Below are 24,785 nucleotides of genomic sequence, written 5' to 3'. Positions count from 1 at the left end.
TCACCTTTAGGGAACTTCTGACGATACGGGGACCTAAAAACCGGTCCCCTAAAGGGAAACCTTTTTAAATGATAGTAAGATCCATTCTGAAGAGTGTTTTTTTAAGCTTGGTGTTTACTGAAAAGTAAACATGTTTAAAATCTAATTTGAACTTTTTTTTTAAATGGTCCTCAGTAGTCACAAACAAATGTGTGTGAATTATGCAAAATTATTTAAATTTGGTCCCCATGAACCATATTAACTCTTTTTCCCTAGGGTCCCCAGTAAGTATGATCAGCACATTACTTCATCAATCCAGAGATTTAAAGATGTGTATGAGCTAACTGGACAGTGGCAATTTTACCTATTATTTTTTAATGCCTCCACAACCTGTTGAAAGGGTGGTCCCCACAAGTCATGATCCAAAACTTGGTCCCCATTCCAAATGATAACCTGTGTGTGTGTGTGTGTGTTTGTGTGTGTGTGTGTGTGTGTGTGTGTGTGTGTGTGTGTGTGTGTGTGTGTGTGTGTGTGTGTGTGTGTGTGTGTGTGTGTGTGTGTGTGTGTGTGTGTGTGTTCGGAGGTGGTTATCCATTATTTCCTCCCCTTTCTCCATTTTTTACAATAAGGATTTGAATGCTTGCCTGCTTTCCCCAGACTTCACTTGCCAATTGCTCTACTGTTGAAGGGCCATTTACTTGTGTGCGTTAAAAATGTATAACAGAACCACTATTTTTTTTGTTTTGTTTTTTTTGGCTGTTTGTTTTTATGAAACTTATCTTAAGGTTGAGGTATCTGAAATAAAAATTAAAAAAAAAACTTGATTGTTGCCTTTCAAACCCTGAAAGACACCCACAATGAAAAATAGGTCTTCCTGGCTTGGCATGCATAGAATAGAATTAAGGCTAGTTTATTATAGTTAATAACAACATTACTGTATTTTTCAGACTTTAAGGCATATTTAAAATCCTTTCATTTTCTCCGAAATCAACACTGCGCCTTATAAAGAGGTGCACCTAATGTAGAAATTAATTCTGGTTGTGCTTACCAACCTATAAGCCAGGGGTGTCAAACTCATTTTAGATCGGGGGCCACATGGAGAAAAATCTACTCCCAAGTAGGCCGGACTGGTAAAATCATGGCACAATAACTTAAAAATAAAGACTTACATGTTACGGTCAAGCATTTATTTGTCGTTATTTATATTTTCTGAAAAAATAATGGGATAATGTTCATCAGTCAATTCATTAGTGTCTATCAAGATAAAAAAATATCAAAATCAAATTACAGGATGTTATTTATGTAGTTTGATCATTTTCCTCGATTGATGTACTAATAACATCGTGTGGTTTATGTTGTACATATGTAGCATCAACTACAAAGACCCAAAGAATTGCTATTGCGACATCCAGTGGACACATTTAGAACAGCTGTTTCTTTCATTCAAATATTGTAGGTTTATTTTTAAACTGAGCAAACTCATCCCGCGGCCCAGATAAAACCTGTTAGCGGGCCTGACCCGGCCCTAGGGCCATACGTTTGAAACCCCTGCTTAAAGGTATTTTATTTGGTACATGGTGTAATAATAAGTATGACCAGTAGATGGCAGTCACACATAAGAGATACTTGAAATACTGTAAGATGACACGAGCAAAGCAAACCCAAAACTTTGAGGTTTCTTTGAAAATATAGAACATTACACACGGCGCTCAATAATCTGTGAAAATCTTTTAGTACGACTTTGGTAATCATTAGAGCTACCGTAGTCAGATGTACTGCGCCTAAACATATGGGTATTATTAAAGTGTGTGTAAAAGAACTCCAAGTTTACATCTTTTAGGAGACATTATCTAGCGTTTTGTTTCGCAAAATTATGAAAAACCAACTTAATAATAATAATAATAATAATAACAGATTTTATTTGTAAAAAGCACTTTATTTGAGCAAACAACCTCAAAGTGCTACAGTGTGTTAAAAAAATAAGAAAAGAAAATAATAATAATAATAATAATAATAACAATAAAAATATAATAAAAAATAAAAAAATAAAACCTAGAACAGCCTAATAGCTAGAGCTAGTATGCATATATATCTATAGAAAGGCTTTTTTTTTTTTTTAAAGAAGGGTTTTCAAGCCTTTTTTTAAAAGCATCCACAGTTTGTGGTGCCCTCAGGTGGTCAGGGAGAATGTTCCACAGCTTGGTAGCTAGGTGTCCCATAGTTCGTAGCTTTGTCCTTAGAGTTTGGAGGAGGTTAGCCTGTTTGGAGCGTGGGTGTCGTGTGGATGATTTGGGGGTGAGTAATTCTTTGAAGTTAGGGGGGCATTTCCATGGAGGCACTGGTTGGTTAATAGGGAGACTTTGTATTCAATCCTGAATGGAACAAGAACCCAGTGACGGGATTTGAGAATTGGTGTGATATGGTCTTATTTCCGCACTCTCATCAGGATCCTAGCAGCACTACTCTGTATGTATCGCAGCTTCTGAATATTCTCGCTGGGGATCCCGACAAGAAATGTGTTGAATTAACCATTGGTTCCTGCTGATCAACTACTACAAAAAAAAAAGACCGTCACATTCAACTTAATGGCAAAGACTACTTCCTGGCAATGGCAACATACTGAAGCCTATCAGTACTACTGTTTAACACAGTGGAATTTTAACTGTGTGCAATGTTTACTATATGATACTTGCAAATGAGACTCAGAAGTGGAAGAAATCAAGATAACTTGGTAGTGTTAAATGTTCAATTAAAAAATGACATTTTTTTTTATTAACATTTGAACACATTCAGAAGTACCAAAAATCGCTACTTGAAATTTGTGAAATGAGAAATATACCCATCCTCAAGTGGAATTTCACGGTTATTAGAATTTGTGTCCATTCCTCGAGGAAAAATGTATAAGGTCAAGAAAGCACATGTGCCTTTAATTGGATGAGGACTGTTGTTTGTGTTGTCAAGCTCTGTGCCTGCAAGTATTCGTATTAAGTGATCTATTCGGGATTTTTTTAGGGTTTAATATTGGCTCGCACATTTTCCCATGACCTCATCTGAGCAAAATATGGAAGATTTCTGCCTAACAAGGACATGAATGGACCGGAAGACGGAACGGAAGTTGTGTATAGTGTAGACCGGGAGTCGGCAACCCGAGGCTCCTTGGCGCCGCCCTAGTGGCTCTCTGGAACTTTTTCAAAAATATATAAAAAATGGAAAAAACAATTTTTTTGTTTTAATATGGTTTCTGTAGGAGGACAAACATGACACAAACCTCCCCAATTGTAATAAAGCACACTGTTTGTATTAAAAATCCTTCACTGATTCCAGTATTTGGCGAGTGCTGTTTTGTCCAACTAATTTTGGCGGTCCTTGAACTCACCATAGTTTGTTTACATCAGGGGTGTCCAAAGTGCGGCCCCACAGTACATTTTTAACGGCCCCACGGTACATTTTAAAAATACAATTGAAAAAAATTAAAAACTGATATAAAAGAGCAAACAGGTGAAATGTAACAATAAAAGGTTGCAATGCTTTAATAACATAAAAATGCCATGCAGGCTGTTACTTTCTTTAAAAAAAAAATAATGAATCAAAATCTATCTCATTTTGAATTATTGACCTATTCAAGGCTTCAATTACGTCACATTAAATAGTCCACTTTGGGATATTTTTGGGGGGAAAATGTTGCATATTTTGTGTTTTGCCATATAAAAAAACTGAGCTGTTTTTTTTTTTTTTTAAAAGAAGGGCCTAAAACATACAAACAAAAAATGTAACAACAATAAAACTTGAAATTGACGAATATACTGTATCTGAAGTTGATCTCGAGATGATTGTGCCAAAAGTAAACAGTAAAAAAATATATATAATTTTTTTTTAACACTTTAATGAGTAGGACACTTTTGCATCCCGAATTTGTTTTGTGTGATTTATTTTTAAGTGCCATTGCTTAGAAAATAATAATGAATCAAAATCCAAAATTAAGGCTCCAATTATTATATAATCTCAAATATTCCACCTAAAAAAGTTATTGGGTGAAAATATTGCATATTTTGTGTTTTTTCCCAAAAATTTTTCTAATGTTGATCTACTGATTTAAAACTTGCATAATAATAAAAATAAAAATACTGAATAATGACACATTTTTTATTTAATTGAGGATGGGTATATATTTCATTTCACATATTTCAAGTAGCGATTTTTGGTACTTCTGAATGTGTTCAATTTGGATCCCCAATTTTTTTAGTGTGATTTGTTTTTAAGTGTCACTGCTCAAAAAATAATAATGAATCAAAATCCAAAATTAAGGCTCCAATTATTATATAATCTCAAATATTCCACCTAAAAAGTTACTGGGTGAAAATATTGCATTTTTTTTTTTTTTTCCAATTTTTTTTCTAATGTTGATCTACAGATTTAAAACTTGCATGATAATAAAAATAATAATACTGAATAATGACAATTTTTTTTTTATTTTTTTTTTTACCAAAACCCTTTGGGGTCCCCAGGATCATAACTGAATGGAGGCCTAAATGTATATTTTTTATACATATATTGTATTGTTCTTTAAAATAAAAAAAAATATCAAATTGTCCCCCACTTGCTTTGATTTTTCAGTGTGCGGCCCTCAGCGGAAAAAGTTTGGACACCCCTGGTTTACATGTATAACTTTCTCCGACTCTCTAAGACGTGTTTTATGCTACTTCGTTTTATGTCTCATTTTGTCCACCAAACTTTTAACGTTGTGTATGAATGCACAAAGGTGAGTTTTGTTGGTGTTATTGACTTGTGTGGAGTGCTAATCAGACAAATCGATGCTAACATGCTATTTAAGCTAGCTGTATGTACATATTGCATCATTATTCCTCATTTGTAGCTATATTTGAGCTCATTTAGATTCCTTTCAGTCCTCATAATTCAATTTATATCTCATGGCACACTATCTGTATGTAGTATGGCTTTTAATTTTTCGGGGCTCCAGACGGATTTATTTTTTGTATTTTTGGTCCAATATGGCTCTTTCAACATTTTGGGTTGCCGACCCCTGGTGTAGACAAACAATGCTCACGTCCAGTGTGTCCACTAAAAGTTGTTTTCCATCTGTAATAAACATGGATTGATCGTCATGTGTTTCTTTGTTCTTGAACAGCAAACAGCTCCTCCATCGTCACGGCCTATCCAGCAGCCCCCACTTGTAAAGGAAGAAGAGGCCTCCTTTGTAAGACACACAGGTAAAGTTTTGCCCCTGTATTCTTCTCATTTTCAATGACAAAAGAGCTAAAAGATTCTGATGATGATGATAAAAATCCTATTTCTAATTTAGTGGCAAATGTCTTCATCTAGTGGACGGAAAGATTATTGCGTAATGTCTAGTTTATCTGGATTTTTTTTTGGGTAAATATACACTATAGTTTTATTGGTTAAAGTTGTTGTTGTTTATGTAAAACTCAACAAAAAAAAAAAATAAGGGTTAGGGTGACAAAGTTGTATAGGGACACTCTATTTATTATTATACATTTTATTCTTTGTCATTATGTATAATTGTATATTGCAATCACGAGAAAATATTAGGTAAACGTAGTTGTTCAAAATTAAGTCACTATTAAAAGAACTGTGTGACGCTTAGCTGGCATCGTGGTGTGGTTGCGTTTTCCCGTGGATGCAATGCGGAATGGACACAGCGTGAAGGATGGATGATGATTTATTTACAACTACAAAAATAGACTAAGAACAAAAAGACTTGCACATAGGCACTATAGACAAAACAAACAGAACTTGCATGGGAGCTAGAAAGAACAGAAAGCGCTAGCATGTGAGCTGGGTACAAATGAAGGAATAGCGTAGAAGCTAACAAGTACAAAAGATATTTACCAGGATCGGGGATAGCGACGTCACCTGTTGCATAGATAGCAAATTTTACACTGCAAGGCCGAATGGCAAACAAAGGCAGGCTTAAATAGGGAGGTAATCAAAAAGCAGGTGCGGGTGAGAAACACAAGGCAACGGAACAAAACCGGAAGTTCCACCAGGAACTAAGGAAGTCAAATAACAAACAGGATGTGATATACAAAATAGAACAAAACCAGAATATGCCATGATCCGAATAACATCATGACAAACTGTACAGTACTACAACTTCCCTAAAAGGGGAAATGTTGAAATAGTATTCCACCAAACTTTGTATTTTGTACTGGTTTAAATATTTTTACTGTATATTGTTTGATGTATTCACAGTAGAAAGGGGATTAATATGCCCTCATTCCTCATTCCTGACATGTAAAACATGACAAATTGGTGGGTTGCACTATCCAAGTTAGCCACCAGATGGCAGTAGAGTGTTGGATATCTTAAAATGTGTTTATTTGGCAATTCCAAGTTTGACCACAGTGTCAGTTGCTATGTAGAGTGGCATTTTCCATCATTTTCACCCAAATTATTAAGCCCCACCTCCCTGGAAAGGGGCCGTATTAATACTTCCCCTACTATATAAAATAAATACTTGTATAGTTTTCACTCTCAAAGACTTGGTAGATGTAGGACTTACTTATTACATTACATACAAATGAAGTTGTTTTAGCAGGAATTTGGGTGTTATTGTATTGTAGGACCAGCCTTGACTAAAGGAGACCGAGGGGACAGAGGCGAGAAAGGAGACCGAGGGTCCGTAGGGACTAAAGGAGATGCTGGTTCTAGCTCTGCAGTTGGCTCACAAGGTGGAGTCCGAGGCGAGAAGGTATCAAGCTATTTTTTGAATTAATTTTTGTTGTGTGATTCAATTATTAGAGTGCATAGAATTATTGAAAATGCCAGAAATATTACCTTTTTTTGTTTTTTCCTACAAAATTTCAGATTAAAAATACTTAAGAGGAAAAAAGTAGCACATTTGAAAAAAGCTGTTAAACATATGTATTTACTTGAATTTTTTTTTCGACGTTTTCCATTGTGTATTGTATTGTGCAATTTTAAATATAAATATTGTATACTTGTGTAAATTTACTGTAGTTAAGTTCGTTTTAAATAGTTGGTAATATACTATTGTATTCTTCATTTTTAGGGAGAACCAGGGCAAAGTGGAGCAAAGGTGAGTCGACAGAATACACCTGCATTTTTTTTTTTTTTTTCAAAAAATATACTTTACTTCTACAGAGGAACCCACTTATGTTGACACCACATCTATGTCGACCAACTCATCACGTTAGGGTCCCGAGACATACATGGTCTCGACATAGAACTTGGCATCCAAAAGAGTAATTTCAAATTTGATCCGTTTTTGTTGACATGGGTTGATTGGCCACACTAAATTGGCACACTTAGTCACAGTCTCGCCCTTTGCTCTAAGGTTCAGCTCCCGCGTCCCTCGATTTATTCAGGAGTTCCACAGTCAACATCACTGAGGCCGCCGCTAAAAGGAGTGGTCCCATATATCATGCAAAGCAGGTCCAGTATGCACAATATGTGACGGACTGTACTGGGCCTTGTGATTTCCTTGTTTCTGCTTCGTCTGCGTGCTGTCATTTTATCTTCGTTGAGGTCCTTGAAGTCCTTGGCTGTTAGCGGGCTAAAACAAAGATAAAATCTGCGGCTGAGGCCACCCCTCAGACAAGAATTTTTATCCTTGCACAGATAGAAATGCAGCTTGAGCACAATAGCTAATAATTATAGCAACGGACTTTAAGCATACTAAAGCTGTGTGATAATAAATATACATGATTATTCTAACATCGATTCTGAATTATTATTATTATTAAACTGTCAACCCAGGAATCAGAATCTGATTTAATCAGTCCCTGGCAAACGTCACAAATAAATATGCTTAGTTTTGGTTTTGATTTCGGTAATGATGACAATTATGTTGACGTTAGCCAGCCATTGGGGTTTTGACATAAACTGGATCCATGGTACCAACATATACATCCTAAAAAACAGCCTGTGGCCGTGCGCAACCCGAGGGTCACTGGTTCAAATCCCACCTAGAACCAACCTCGTCTCGTCCGTTGTGTCCTGAGCAAGACACTTCACCCTTGCTCCTGATGGGTGCTGGTTGGCGCCTTGCATGGCAGCTCCCTCCATCAGTGTGTGAATGTGTGTGTGAATGGGTAAATGTGGAAGTAGTGTCAAAGCGCTTTGAGTACCTTGAAGGTAGAAAAGCGCTATACAAGTACAACCCATTTATTTATTTATCATTTATATTTGTCCACTATTCTTTACCTGAAAAATAATCACAAAAACTATCCTCTTTCATTTTTCAGGGCGATGCAGGTTTTGGATACCAAGGAAAGAAAGGTGAGCCTGGCCCTTCTGGGCCCCCTGGACCCCCTGGTCCCCCTGGCCTTCCAGGTCAGGCATCCGGGTCGTCAGTGTGCAAAGAGGGCTCAGAGACTTCCTGTGTACCTGGTCCTCGAGGACCACCTGGACCCCAAGGTGCACCTGGAGCCCAAGGACCACCTGGAGCTGAGGGAGAACCAGTAAGTGGGTTACATATTGACCATTTCTCATTGGAGGTGAAAAAAAACGAACACATTTTTGCTTTGGTGTACCAGAAATCGGCAAAAAAGCCAGAAAAGCAAACATTGATTTTACTGGGTTGCTCAATTAATCAGGCCAAATTAAATCAAATTATATATGTTATTTGCATTTTGAAATGTGTGTATTAATGTACATATTTTACACAGGGTGATCCTGGAGAGGACGGTAAGACGGTGAGTTGTGAATCCACACTTCTATTTTGCATGAACCATATTTAGTCCGTCTTTTAATGCCTTACCATTGCGCCCTTTTTAATTCAGGGCCGTGAAGGACCCCGAGGCTTTCCAGGAACCCCTGGTGATTCTGGACCAAAAGGAGAGAAGGTCAGATGAAAATTGGTGTAAACAATAACGCAAACTTACACAAATAACTGTAATCCCCCCCAAAGTTTGGCACGTGTACCACTAGGGGTTTGGCAACCCAAAACGTTGAAAGAGCCATATTGGACCAAAAATACATTAAAAAAAAAAAATTCTGTCTGGAGCCGTAAAAAATTAAAAGCCTTCAGTAAGTGTTATAATGAAGGCAACACGTGACGTAAGGGTCTATATTAGCTATAATAGCCTACTATTAAAATTATATTTGAACCCATTAGTAAATCAGAGGCTACTCAAAAGGTGAGATAACTCCTGGAAATTACTAGCTTTTAATGGCTAAAGGTATAAATGTGTGTGTCCAAGTTTAAGTAAACGGCAGGCTGTCTTCTTTTAATAGATTTATTACAATTTTTGGCAAGCTAGGTAATGTTTGCTGTGGTCTGGAACAACATGGCACACAAACAACTAACATAAAGGCAGCCAATATTATATACAGATAAGTTGTCATTAGACATGAAAATATAAATTAAATTAAATACACATAAGTAAAGGAAACTAAATGAGCTCAAATATACCGACAAACGAGGCATAATGATGCAATATGTGCATATAGCAAGCCTAAATAGCATGTTAGCATTGATTAGCCTGCAGTCATGCAATGACCAAATATGCCTGATTAGCAACAAGTTAATAATATCAACAAAGCGCACCTTTGTGCATTCACGGTACAGCATAAAACATTTGGTGGACAAAATGAGACAAAGGAGTGGAAGATTTTACATGTAAACATACTGTTGCGTATACAGTCCACGTTATTGCGAGTTCAAGAACCGCCAAAATTAGCAGGACAAAACAATGTTCAGTGTGCTTTCTAACAATTGGGAAGGTTTGTGTCATGTTCGTCCTCAAACTCAAATTCTATTCTATTCTATTCTAAACAAAAAACATATTTAAACAAAAAAGTATTTTTTCCCCCTGTGGAGTGGGGCGTGGCCTGCGGGCCTGTAGCGAAGCGGGGTGTGCCAGGACCGGCCTCGAAGTCAGCGACAGGTGCGTAGATGGCCCGGGTGGGCCTTGTTATCTAATCACCTGTCGCTCTGTTTAAGCAGCAGTTGAGAAAAGAGACATTGTTGAAGCTGGGGGAGAGCGAGAGCAAGACAAACAATCACAAAAAGACGATTGCTGAAAAGCACTGAGACTTGATTGGGAAAATAAAACTGTCTTGTAACCATAAAATGGGCTCACATGGAAATGCTTGGTGGTCTGGAGAATCCATTGGAGGGCAACTTCCACAATTTGGCGCCCAATGTAGGGCTCGAACCCACGACCCTGAGATTAAGAGTCTCATGCTCTCGCCCTCCCCCAGCTCCGACAATGTCTCTTCTCCCGGCTGCTGCTTAAACAGAGCGACAGGTGATTAGATAACAAGGCCCACCTGGGCCATCTACGCCCCTGTCGCTGACAGACCACGCCCCCCTCCACACCCTCCATCTTTTTCCATTTTCAATCCTTTTTTAAAAATGCTCCAGGGAGCCACTAAGACGGCCGTTTTGAGACGCAAGCGGCTCGAGAGCTGCGGGTTGCTGACCCCCGCACTATTGGTACGCTGGCTCCATCTAGTGGTCCGCCAAAGAATCACTTGATTAAAATACAGTGTTTTATTTTACTATATTAAAACAGAGTGGTACTGTTCGAACCGTGTATATTTACAGTGGGCAAACATATTAAATATACCTGTTAAATAAAATGTTTTCAATGAATACCCACTACGATACTGTATTTTAAAGTTGGTCACCAAGTGTTCTCCAATATTTTTCTGAGGTTGTACTTGGTGCAACGAGTTTGAGAAGCACTGACCTAGGTATCGCTTGCAGAGGCTGACAGATGCTGTTATTGATGTCAGATTGCGAGACCCCCATAGTGGCTGTGAATAAAATAGTAATGAGGTGACGTCAAAGGGTGTGTTTTTCCAAGTTGTTCCAAGACCTTCAGGGAAAATCACATGGGTACAAAAACTTAGAAATAAAGTGACTCTTGCATGGAGCGCCTTTAAAGTGATTTTAATCTACATTTAAAACACCATATTGTGGCCGAGATCGGGTGTTGTCGAACTTGTTTTAATCGAGGGCCACTTCGCAGTCATGGCTGCACTCAGAGGGCCGCTTGTAACAGTGAATGTAAGAATATAAAAGTATCATTATGGTATTGCCTATGTCAGGGGTCGGGAACCTTTTTGACTGAGAGAACCATTAAAGCCAAATATTTTGAAATTTCCGTGAGAGCCATATAATATTTTTAACACTGAATACAACTGTCAGGTTCAAACACTGATGACATCTATTAAACAGACAAGAAGCAAGGAATTAAACAGAGACAGGATTCAATTTAGCTCAATGAGGAGAAAAAAGAGAATTCTACACCTCTTTCATTTGGACTTTCCCTGATTACAACAAACAAATGCGTGCATCTCTTATTCTTTTTAAAAACATTGTTATTCTATTCTGAAGCTAACCAATAATAAATTAAAATGCTTTGGACTATTAATGCAACTTCTTGAACAGGTGCGATAGAAACGGATGGATGGATTCAAATGCATGAGAACGTTTTACATTTTGAAGATTATTTTTAACGCTGTGGTTACCACTTATCGTGTGAAGTGAAGTGAATTATGTTTGTATAGCGCTTTTCTCTAGTGACTCAAAGCGCTTTACATTGTGAAACCCAATATCTAAGTTACATATTTAAACCAGTGTGGGTGGCATTGGGAGCAGGTGGGTAAAGTGTCTTGCCCCAGGACACAACGGCAGTGACTAGGATGGCAGAAGCAGGGATCGAACCTGCAACCCTCAAGTTGCTGGCACGGCCGCTCTACCAACCGAGCTATATACAGCCTCCAAAACTCAAAAGAGCCACATCTGGCTCTAGAGCCATAGGTTCCCTACCCCTGGCCTATGTACTTGGTTATTTTATTTTTCCATCCATCCATCCATCCATCCATCCATCCATCCATCCATCCATCCATCCATCTTCTTCCACTTATCCGAGGTCGGGTCGCGGGGGCAGCAGCCTAAGCAGGGAAACCCAGACTTCCCTCTCCCCAGCCACTTCGTCTAGCTCTTCCCGGGGGATCCCGAGGCGTTCCCAGGCCAGCCGGGAGACATAATCTTCCCAACGTGTCCTGGGTCTTCCCCGTGGCCTCCTACCGGTTGGACGTGCCCTAAACACCTCCCTAGGGAGGCGTTCGGGTGGCATCCTGACCAGATGCCCGAACCACCCCATCTGGCTCCTCTCGATGTGGAGGAGCAGCGGCTTTACTTTGAGTTCCTCCCAGATGGCATAGCTTCTCACCCTATCTCTAAGGGAGAGCCCCGCCACACGGCGGAGGAAACTCATTTCGGCCGCTTGTACCCGTGATCTTATCCTTTCGGTCATGACCCAAAGCTCATGACCATAGGTGAGGATGGGAACGTAGATCGACCGGTAAATTGAGAGCTTTGCCTTCCGGCTCAGCTCCTTCTTCACCACAACAGATCGGTACAACGTCCGCATTACTGAAGACGCCGCACCGATCCGCCTGTCGATCTCACGATCCACTCTTCCCCCACTCGTGAACAAGACTCCTAGGTACTTGAACTCCTCCACTTGGGGCAGGGTCTCCTCCCCAACCCGGAGATGGCACTCCACCCTTTTCCGGGAGAGAACCATGGACTCGGATTTGGAGGTGCTGATTCTCATTCCGGCCGCTTCACACTCGGCTGCGAACCGATCCAGTGAGAGCTAAAGATCCCGGTCAGATGAAGCCATCAGGACCACATCATCTGCAAAAAGCAGAGACCTAATCCCGCGGCCACCAAACCGGAACCCCTCAATGCCTTGACTGCGCCTAGAAATTCTGTCCATAAAAGTTATGAACAGAATCGGTGACAAAGGACAGCCTTGGCGGAGTCCAACCCTCACTGGAAACGTGGCCGACTTACTGCCAGCAATGCGGACCAAGCTCTGACACTGATCGTACAGGGAGCGGACTGCCACAATAAGACAGTCCGATACCCCATACTCTCTGAGCAATCCCCACAGGACTTCCCGAGGGACACGGTCGAATGCCTTTTCCAAGTCCACAAAGCACATGTACACTGGTTGGGCAAACTCCCATGCACCCTCAAGAACCCTGCCGAGAGTATAGAGCTGGTCCACAGTTCCACGACCAGGACGAAAGCCACACTGTTGTTATTTTTACAAGCTATAAAGCAGTATATATTAATTAGGGGTGCTAAAAAAAATGTCTCACATTTTCTAAATTACTAAAAAAATAAGGATTCAAATGTGATAATATTTAAAAAAAAAATTGGGACAAATTAATAATAAACAAAATATAGCATATCCATGCTGACTTGGTGCACGTATGTGTCATACGTCAGCAACCGAAAGGAGGTTTTGTAACCTGTAAAGCTATTTTTTAAGGTGTTGTTATTATTATACCAAATAATACTTTGCAAAAATCAGTTTGAATCGGGAATTGTGTTGAATCCAGTATCGATTATGAATCCAATCCTCACCCCAGGAATCGGAATGGAATGGCGAGGTGCCCAGAGATTCACACCGATAACAATTGAATATTTGTATGTGTGTCAAAGTTTAAAACATATGACATTTCATGTATTACATACATTTTTTTTAACTTTTTATGGGCTCTGGAATCACTAATAAGCCGGACTTCTTAGAACCAAGGGTGTAGAATTGGGTAGGGACGCTAGGGACACGTCCCCTACCAATATCCAGCCGCTACTGTGTAGTCACTATCAATACAAGCGCTGCCCGTAATGTTTAGTCAATGATTATGGCACAGAAAGGGTTAAAAGTCGGTCTCTGCTAGAAGTCCCGCCTCTAACCTAAATATCGCTCCCTGATTGGTTGCCGCGTTCATGCTAACTTACGTGTGATTGGCTGTCCCCGCTGTCACTCCTCACTGTGGAAAAAACAGACGTTAGCTCCAAATTAGCACTGCATCTTGTCTTTTCCTCCGCTTTTTTTCAGGTGAAAGTCAATGCTCAGTCCCCTCTGCCATTGTTAACCCTCCCCGGAGGTGAAAGTTAACCTTAAACATGTGAATTCAACTACTTTAGTCTGTTTTTTAACATCGTAACAACATCAGCTGTCTCTTTCTACAGACTGCAACAGTCCGTTGTCATGGATACATGACAACAACTTCCATTCATACCAGTCATGCGTGCCTGAGGCGGAGTGATAGCCTATGCCAGTCGTCCCCAACCACCGGTCCGCGGCCCGACACCGGGCCGCAGAAGAATTTTTCATAAAAAAAAAAATACTAATTTTTTTTATTTTATTTTTTTATTAAATCAACATAAAAAACACGATATACACTTATAAATAGTGCACCAACCACAAAAAACTCCCTTTTTCATGACAAAAACGTCCCTTTTTCATGACAAAGAAGAAAGAAAAAAAAAAGGACCCCCCCCCCAAATTATTAAGCGTTTTGACCGGTCCGCGGATACAAAAAGGTTGGGGACCACTGGCCTACGCTGTGATCAGGCTTTAGAATAGTAGCCGTGCTCAATATTTAAACCACAGTTAACAGCCAGGCTTCACGGTGGCAGAGGGGTTAGTCCGTCTGCCTCACAATACGAAGGTCCTGCAGTCCTGGGTTCAAATCCAGGCTCGGGATCTTTCTGTGTGGAGTTTGCATGTTCTCCCCCGTGAATGTGTGGGTTCTCTCCGGGTACTCCGGCTTCCTCCCACCTCCAAAGACATGCACCTGGGGATAGGTTGATTGGCAACACTAAATTGGCCCTAGTGTGTGAATGTGAGTGTGAATGTTGTCTGTCTATCTGTGTTGTCCAGGGTGTACCCCGCCTTCCGCCCGATTGTAGCTGAGATAGGCGCCAGCGCCCCCCGCGACCCCAAAAGGGAATACGCGGTAGAAAATGGATGGATGGATGGGTTAACAGCCAATCAGATCGCCGGATTTCACCTTGCCATTTTATTTTTTTGAATTTTTTTTAGTTTCATGTAACATATTTACAGTACAAAAGCAGCAATAGAAAGAAGTAGATGAAGGGAAAAATTGTGAGTGATTTAAACACAAGTTGGGGAAAAGATTATTACAGTTCATTTATGTTTATTTACAACGTTGTATTGCATTAATGTATTTCTGATGTTGTTGATGGATAGTAGGCTATGTTCATTGACAGTATGATGCACAGTTGCACTACACTAAAGAGTAAAGATGAGAACTCTTCCAAGTTGTCTGCTTTGCTTTCATTTTAGTTGCTTTACCCTATAACATCTGCATGACGTGAAATTATGATTGCTAATGTAAAAAAAAAAAGTAAACTTTCAGAGTGCTGCCTTGGAGCACTTTTGTGTCCCCACCAATCTCAAAATCAACCTACTCCCTTGCTTTGAACGCAGAATTGTTGCCGGGAAATATGGAACAATACAATCGGCAAGATAGGCTGGAGCTAGACCGTGTAGTATATTCATAATATTCGTCACATTTGATACATTCAATAATAAAAGATATGTAACATGTATATAAAAAATACGTTAAAAAAAATGGATAAATTATATACATTTACACAGTATACATGTAAGGTGATTTGAAAAACAATATATATAAAAAAAAAATGTCCATGATTGACTTTGTAGTGAAACAATTAGTTTTGACATGAGTGGATAAATATGCTCTTTATATTCACTAATGTGATGTTATGTTTTGCAGGGGGATCGTGGGGAGGGTCAGCCTGGCCTCCGGGGACCCCCAGGACCTCCCGGGCCCCCAGCACCCGGAGCCCGACCTGTGAGTCAGGTTATATTCTGAGTCATGTATACCTACAATCTTTTTGGAGCTTATTTGACCGTTTTTAATGGATGTATTTCAGACTTTTGTGGACATGGAGGGCTCAGGATTCCCCGATTTGGAGTCTTTGCGGGTAACAATAATTTAACATTGTCGCAATCATATTTGTCAAAGGGGAGGAAAAAATTTTTTTTATTGGCATTCTTACAAACCCTGTTTCCTTATGAGTTGGGAATTTGTGTTAGATGTAAATATAAACGGAATACAATAATTTGCAAATCATTTTCAACCCATATTCAGTGAATGCACTACAAAGACAAGATATTTGAATTTCATGGCTGCAACACGTGCCAAAGTAGTTGGGAAAGGACATGTTCACCCCTGTGTTACATCCCCTTTTCTTTTAACAACACTCAATAAACATTTGGGAACTAAAGAAACTTATTGTTGAAGCTTTGAAAGTGGAATTCTTTCCCATTCTTGTTTTATGAAGAGTTCAGGCCCAGCGAAGCGAGCGGCGTCTCTGGGTGCTGTTGATAAATGGGTTTGGCTTTGCATAGTAAATGAGAAATGGGTTGTACTTGTATAGCGCTTTTCTACCTTCAAGGTACTCAAAGCGCTTTGACACTACTTCCACATTTACCCATTCACACACACATTCACACACTGACGGAGGGAGCTGCCATGCAAGGCGCCAACCAGCACCCATCAGGAGCAAGGGTGAAGTGTCTTGCTCAGGACACAACGGACGTGACGAGTTGGTTCTAGGTGGGATTTGAACCAGTGACCCTCGGGTTGCGCACGGCCACTCTTCCACTGCGCCACACCGTCCCTATAGAGTTTTAACTTGCACTTACAGATGTAGCGACCAACTGTAGTTACTGACAGTGGTTTTATGAAGTGTTCCTGAGCCCATGTGGTGATATCCTTTACACACTGATGTCGGTTTTTGATGCAGTACACCCTGAGGGATCAAAGGTCTGTAATATCATCGCTTACGTGCAGTGATTTCTCCTGATTCTCTGAACCTTTGATGATTTTACGGACCATAGATGGTAAAATCCCTAAATTCCTTGCAATAGCTTGTTGAGAAATGTTGTTGTAAAACAGTTCGACAATTTGCTTACAAAGTGGTGACCCTCACCCCATCCTTGTTTGTGAATTACTTAGCATTTCATGGAAGCTGTTTTTATACCCAATCATGGCACCCACTTGTTCCCAATTAGCCTGCACACCTGTGGGATGTTCTAAATAAGTTTTTGATGAGCATTCCTCAACTTTATCAGTATTTATTGCCACTTTTCCCAACTTCTTTGTCACATGTTGCTGGCATCAAATTCTAAAGTCAATGATTATTTGCAAAAAAAACAATTTTTTTTAGTTTGAACATCAAATATGTTGTCTTTGTAGCATATTCAACTGAATATGGGTTGAAAATGATTTGCAAATCATTGTATTCCGTTTATATTTACATCTAACACAATTTCCCAACTCATATGGAAACGGGGTTTGTATTTTAAAGGAGGACTGATTCGTTCTGCACATGTTTAAAAACATCATAGATTGTTTTTTGATGTAGGGACTACCGGGGCTACCAGGAACCACCGGGCCCCCCTGGTCCACCTGGTGTTTTTGGCCCCTTTAATCCAGGTTCAGCATCGACTTCTGGAGTTGCTGGACCACAAGGGAAAGATGGAGCACCTGGGCAACCCGTAAGTGCACGTGTATATCTTAATGGTGAATAAATAATCGGATTATTCCAGTTTATTTATAAACTTTCAGAATCATAATTATGATAATTGGCCGTTCACCCGGATTTGAATCTCTGTTCTGCAGGGCTTATCTGGTTTACCAGGTGTTGATGGCAGGCCAGGAATTCCTGGTCCTAAGGGAGAAAAGGTAATTGGATCCAATTTGACCTTGGACAGAACATTATTGTAATAACCAACTGGTAATTAAACAGATAAACATGTATTTTCCTATTGCTTTATGTATTCCATTCTATGCATAAATAGAATAGAGTGGACTTTACTGTCATTATATTTGCATATAACGAGATTAAAGACTCCAATTTAAGGTACGATAGTGGGAACAAATATGGGGTAAAATAAATAACACAAGAGGTAATAAAGGAAAAAACTAACAATTGAAATAAACAGACTACTATCCTATAAAAATAATAAGCAGTCCTGTACAATATACAAAACACTATCCATCCATCCATCTTCTTACGCTTATCCGAGGTCGGGTCGCAGGGGCAGCAGCCTAAGCAGCGAAGCCCAGACTTCCCTATCTCCAGCCACTTCGTCTAGTGTCCTGGGTCTTCCCCATGGCCTCCTACCGGTTGGACGTGCCCTAAACACCTCACTAGGGAGGCGTTCGGGTGGCATCCTGACCAAATGCCCGAACCACCTCATCTGGCTCCTCTCGATGTGGAGGAGCAGCGGCTTTACTTTGAGTTCCTCCCGGATGACAGAGCTTCTCACCCTATCTCTAAGGGAGAGCCCCGCCACACGGCGGAGGAAACTCATTTTGGCCGCTTGAACCCGTGATCTTTTCCTTTCGGTCATGACCCAAAGCTCATGACCATAGGTGATGATGGGAACGTAGATCGACCGGTAAATTAAGAGCTTTGCCTTCCGGCTCAGCTCCTTCTTCACCACAACGGATCGATACAACGTCCGCATTACTGAAGACGCCGCACCGATCCGCCTGTCGATCTCACGATCCACTCTTCCCCCACTCGTGAACAAGACTCCTAGGTACTTGAACTCCTCCACTTGGGGCAGGGTCTCCTCCCCTACAACCCGGAGATGGCACTCCACCCTTTTCCGGGAGAGAACCATGGACTCGGATTTGGAGGTGCTGATTCTCATTCCGGCCACTTCACACTCGGCTGCGAACCGATCCAGTGAGAGCTGAAGATCCCGGCCAGATGAAGCCATCAGGACCACATCATCTGCAAAAAGCAGAGACTTAATCCCGCGGCCACCAAACCGGAACCCCTCAACGCCTTGACAGCGCCTAGAAATTCTGTCCATAAAAGTTATGAACAGAATCGGTGACAAAGGACAGCCTTGGCGGAGTCCAACCCTCACTGGAAACGTCTCCGACTTACTGCCGGCAATGCGGACCAAGCTCTGACACTGATCATACAGGGAGCGGACCGCCACAATAAGACAGTCCGATACCCCATACTCTCTGAGCACTCCCCACAAGACTTCCCGAGGGACACGGTCGAATGCCTTCTCCAAGTCCACAAAGCACATGTAGACTGGTTGGGCAAACTCCCATGCACCCTCAAGAACCTATCCGAGAGTATAGAGCTGGTCCACAGTTCCACGACCAGGACGAAAACCACACTGTTCCTCCTGAATCCGAGGTTCGACTATCCGGCGTAGCCTCCTCTCCAATACACCTGAATAAACCTTACCGGGAAGGCTGAGGAGTGCCTCCGGTCCTCCTTCTTAAAGAGAGGGACCACCACCCCGGTCTGTCAATCCAGAGGTACCGCCCCCGATGTCCACGCAATGCTGCTGAGGGTGGACAAAACACTATAGAAATATAAAATACTGTACAATATACAGAACAAGACAAGAGTACCGAAGTAATAAAATACAATCAGTGTCGGACGTATTGCACTCGAAGGGTAGTATTGCACATTGAACAATGTAATTGAACATTCCATTAAGCAAACATGCATTACCTATTTCAGTAACATTTGAACAAAATCAGAACCTGCATCAACTACTGAAATTTTATGTGCAGAAGGTAATAAAGAGACATTTAATTATATCTGATGGATTTTAAATTAAGACTGATGATAACAACCATTAATGAAACTCATTTAAAAGCATGTGTAGCTTTTCGGTTTCACTTCCAATGTGGCCAGATTTGGCCCGGGAAGGACTCATAGTTCAAAACTTGGGAGACAAACATTTTTGCGGCAACACAAGAGCGCTTCCGTTGTAGAGAGGAACTTAGACCACTGGCTTGCATTGACATTTTAACCTTGCGAGCAAACATAGAACACTGGGATTCTAAGGTTGGGCGATACGTGGATATACTCGATATATTGCGGGTTTGCCTCTGTGCGATATAGAAAATGACTATATCGAGATATTCGGGTATACGTTCTCACGCAGTTGCTTTTAGCTGCGGGCATTACACTACAGGCTCTTCCCACTCTTTGTTGTCTCTCCTTCTGACAGACAGCAAGCGCACCTTCTTACGTACGTCACATACGTGCAACGTCATACGTCACATACGTATACGCTGTCGCGGAGCGGAGAGGTAGCAGCATGGGTAACGTTAGCTGTGGTGCGAGTGGTAATACGAGAGAAAGAAGGTGCGAATGGAAGAATGAATTCCCAAGAAAAACTGGCGGTGGGTTGGTTTCAAGCGGGAATATGTCGAACAGACAACCGTAATTTGTCAAGTGTGGGGCAAAAGCGTTGCTACAAAAAGTAGCATTACTGCTAATATGTAACATCATTTGAAAAGTCACCTGCTAGAGAATGAAGAGTGCTTACTCAGCATGTCAGAATCTCCGTTCGATGCCACACCAACAAAATGCCGAGGCAACCATCCATCCATCCATTTTCTACCGCTTATTCCCCCTTTGGGGGGGCGCTGGCGCCTATCTCAGCTACAATCGGCCGGAAGGCGGGGTACACCCTGGACAAGTCGCCACCTCATCGCAGGGCCAACACAGATAGACAGACAACATTCACACTCACATTCACACACTAGGGCCAATTTAGTGTTGCCAATCAACCTATCCCCAGGTGCATGTCTTTTGGAGGTGGGAGGAAGCCGGAGTACCCGGAGGGAACCCACGCATTCACGGGGAGAACATGCAAACTCCACACAGAAAGATCCCGAGCCTGGATTTGAACCCAGGACTGCAGGACCTTCGTATTGTGAGGCGGACGCACTAACCCCTCTGTCACCGTGAAGCCCGGTATATATATATATATATATATATATATATATATATATATATATATATATATATATATATATATATATATGTATATATATATATATATGTATATATATATATATATATATATATATGTATGTATATATATATATATATGTATATATATATATATATATATATATATATATATATATCTATATACATATATATATATATATATATATATATATACATATATATATATATATATATATATATATATTTATATATGTGTGTATACACGTGTGTATATATATATGCCGAGGCAACCATTTCCACGTTAACACCGTATGAAAAAAAATAGTGAACAACATAAGGAGATAACGTCCGCAGTAACCTAGCACATAGCCATTTGATTTCCTATTACGCAGCTCATTTTTCTTTGACAGTTATTGAAATATCTTGTGTGACATAATGCACAAAAGTGCACTTTATTTGTTTTAAACTATTGTAGTGGCCTTCTGTACAAAAAGCACACTTTATTTAGTGTTGTTGTGATATGTCATCTTAGTGACATCATGCACAAAAGTGCACTCCTATCTTATTTTAAAATGTTTCTGATAATTTTGCACTTTCTGTTTTGAAATGAAATGAATGTTTGTGCCACTGCTTAATAACTGTTTAATAAATACAGTGATTTAGCTCTCTGCATGAAAGTTTAAATTGAGCATGTTTGAATGCAGTATGAAGAAGAATGTTTTAATGTAGACACATAGAATCATCATACTGCTGTGATTATGTGCATCAAGTGGTCATTCAAGGCTAAGGCAAAATATCGAGATATATATCGTGTATCGTGACATGGCCTAAAAATATCGAGATATTAAAAAAAGGCCATATCGCCCAGCCCTACTGGGGTCCAAACTTGTGATTTACATAACCGAGGCGTCCCTCAAGGCACCCTTTTAGGTCCTCTGTTTTTCATCATTTGGGCTACAGATGGCATGTGAACTCATTTAAAAATGAGTGAGTGAGAATTGATTAACGTGGATCCCGAGTTAAGTTGAAAAACTTATTTGGTTGTTACCATTTAGTGGTCAATTGTACGGACTATGTACTGTACTGTGCAATCTACTAATAAAAGCTTCAATCAAACAATCAGTCAGAGTCCGAATGTCACATTTTTGCATCACATCACAAGTTGTTTTCATAGAGATGATCTTTGACTGTGAAGCGACCGGAATGAGAATCAGCACCTCCAAATCCGAGTCCATGGTTCTCGCCCACAAAAGGGGTGGAGTGCCATCTCCGGGTTGGGGAGGAGACCCTGCCCCAAGTGGAGGAGTTCAAGTACCTAGGAGTCTTGTTCACGAGTGAGGGAAGAGTGGATCGTGAGATCGATAGGCGGATCGGTGCGGCGTCTTCAGTAATGCGGACGTTGTACCGATCCGTTGTGGTGAAGAAGGAGCTGAGCCGGAAGGCAAATCTCTCAATTTACCAGTCGATCTACGTTCCCATCCTCACCTATGGTCATGACCGAAAGGATAAGATCACGGGTACAAGCGCCCGAAATGATAGGGTGAGAAGCTCTGCCATCCGGGAGGAACTCAAAGTAGAGCCGCTGCTCCTCCACATCAAGAGGAGCCAGATGAGTTAGTTCGGGCATCTGGTCAGGATGCCACCCGAACGCCTCCCGAGGGAGGTGTTTAGGGCACGTCCAACCGGTAGGAGGCCACGGGGAAGACCCAGGACACGTTGGGAAGACTATGTCTCCCGGCTGGCCTGGGAACGCCTCGGGATCCCCCGGGAAGAGCTAGACGAAGTGGCTGGGGAGAGGGAAGTTTGGGTTTCCCTGCTTAGGCTGTTGCCCCCGCGACCCGACCTCGGATAAGCGGAAGAAGATGGATGGATGGATGGATCTTTGACTGGCTTTTTTTGTAAATATTTCGTACAAATATTTTACTATATATTTCACTATAGTCTTGTCAAACTTAGGTTTGTAACAAGTTCAATGGTAGTCCTAATGTGAAGGTGTTTATACCTGAATGCACAAAGTATTACATCACTGCATTACATCATGTGGACGGCGTGGCGTGGGTGTGGAGAGTGGCCGTGCCAGCAACCTGAGGGTTTCTGGTTCGATACCCACCTTCTACCAACCTCGTCACGTCCATTGTGTCCTTGAGCAAGACGCTTAACCCTTGCTTCTGATGGGTCCTGGTTAGGGCCCTGCCTGGCAGGTCCCGCCATCAGTGTGATTGATTGATTGATTGATTGATTAATTGAAACTTGTATTAGTAGATTGCACAGTACAGTACATATTCCGTACAATTGACCACTAAATAGTAACACTCGAATAGGTTTTTCAACTTGTTTAATTACGTGTGTGTGAATGGGTGAATGTGAAAATAGTGTCAAAACGCTTTGAGTACCTTGAAGGTAGAAAAGCGCTATACAAGTATAACCCATAATCCTACTGTGTTTATACCTGAATGTATACAGTGTGACATAATTCTATTGTGTGTCCAATCTTAGGGGGATTCTGGTATGGTTGGTGTTTCTGGACCAATTGGAGAGAAGGTGAAAGATGTTTTTTTTTGTTTGTTTCCTTAAATTCCTGCTACATAGTAAATTTAAATTGCAAAGCTTGAGATAAAGGCTGAACTTGTTACAAAATCCTGAAATCAAACATAATAGTATAAATTGAGGTGTACTTAAAGACAACACAGAGGGTATATATTTCATAATTAGTTAAGGCTATATCCGATTTTTTTATCCTTTGCTCTTTCCTCTTTTTCTGTCTTCATCAATCTCCCTCCTCTTCCTCCATCATCCTACTATTCGTTTAATCCTCTTATGCAAGTGATTGTGCCTCAGCATGAAGGATTGTCCCGCTGGAGTTTGTTGGCATACGTTTTAGTTCTGGTTCTCATTTATTTTATTTTTTATCAGTTGTGACATATCACATCATTCAATTTTAAATTGCAAAGCTGACGATGAATTCTGATTGAGACAGACATTAATCAGATTATACATTAGATATTTCCTTGATTATTTGCATTTTTAAATCATTTATTTATCATGTGTGTATGTATTAGTGTTGCCCCAATACCAATATTTTGGTATTGGTAACAAAATGTATTTTGAAACTTTTTGGTACTTTTCTAAATAAAGGGGAACACAAAAAAATGCATTATTGGCTTTATTTTAACAAAAAAATATACGATACATTAAACATATGTTTCTTATTGTAAGTTTGTCCTTAATCAAAATAGTGAACATACAAAACAGGGTTTTTGCAGTTTGTTCTCTCAAAATGCAGACGGAACACTCTAGACAAGGTGTGCAGGTAAAAACCTTATTTAATTCTCAAAAAAAATCAAAGTAGTACAAAAAAACGGAACACAAGGCCAAGGCGCAACGTGCTGATCGCACTTAGAGCTAAAGCTAACACATAGCATAAACTATGGACAAGGAATACTCACTAAACTGTGGCATGAAACAAACCAATCTTACGTAGACAAGGCACGAAGCAAACAACGCCAGGCCGACTGATTGGCAAAGGCAGGCTTAAATAATGCCTCTGATTAGTACTCGGGTAGCAGGTGAGCGGGCGAACACTAATCAGAGACAGGTGAACATAACGAGCAACCATGGCAACCAAAACAAACTCAGAGGTGCACAAACAGGAAGTAAATGAGTCTAAAACTAACATAAAACACAAAAAATGATCCGAACCACGGATCATGACCCAAAACAACTTGTTTTTTTATTAGTAAGCTCCTAATTTAGTCTGCTGACATATGCAGTAACATATGGTGTCATTTTCCATTCTATTATTTCGTCAAAATTATAAAGGACAAGTGGTAGAAAATGAATGATTAATCTACTTGTTCATTTACTGTGAATCTATCCTTACTTTATCTTTTAACATGTTCTATCTACATTTCTGTTAAAATGTAGTAATAACGTATTCTTCTGTTTGATACTTTACATTAGTTTTGGATGATACCACAAATTTGGGTATCAATCCGATACCAAGGCGTTATAGGATCATACATTGGTCATATTCAAAGTCCTCATGTGTGCAGTGACGTATTTCCGGAGTTTATAAACATGTTACAATTTTTTGGAAAACGAAAGAAAATGTTGTAGTATCGACTAGATACGCTCCTGTACTTGGTATCATTACAGTGGATATTAGGTGGCCTTTGTTTACATT

At 40.4% G+C, this 24,785-nt stretch overlaps 1 protein-coding gene across 1 annotated transcript in view; it reads left to right on the top strand.

Annotated features, from left to right (window-relative positions):
• The window catches only part of col18a1a (collagen type XVIII alpha 1 chain a), a 225,195-nt gene that overhangs the window by 165,039 nt on the left and 35,371 nt on the right, over positions 1-24,785 (top strand). Inside the window, 12 exon segments of the mRNA XM_061918426.1 lie at positions 5,126-5,207; positions 6,582-6,709; positions 7,031-7,057; positions 8,226-8,441; positions 8,649-8,675; positions 8,763-8,825; positions 15,562-15,639; positions 15,722-15,772; positions 17,219-17,239; positions 17,241-17,351; positions 17,476-17,538; positions 23,099-23,143. Coding sequence (XP_061774410.1) covers positions 5,126-5,207; positions 6,582-6,709; positions 7,031-7,057; positions 8,226-8,441; positions 8,649-8,675; positions 8,763-8,825; positions 15,562-15,639; positions 15,722-15,772; positions 17,219-17,239; positions 17,241-17,351; positions 17,476-17,538; positions 23,099-23,143 — 912 coding nt within the window.

The sequence above is a fragment of the Nerophis ophidion genome, linkage group LG13 (genome assembly GCF_033978795.1).
Source record: "Nerophis ophidion isolate RoL-2023_Sa linkage group LG13, RoL_Noph_v1.0, whole genome shotgun sequence".
Classification (NCBI taxonomy): Eukaryota; Metazoa; Chordata; class Actinopteri; order Syngnathiformes; family Syngnathidae; genus Nerophis; species Nerophis ophidion.
The sequence above is the reverse complement of the archived record's forward strand: the minus strand, read 5'-3'. Positions and strand labels throughout refer to the sequence as shown.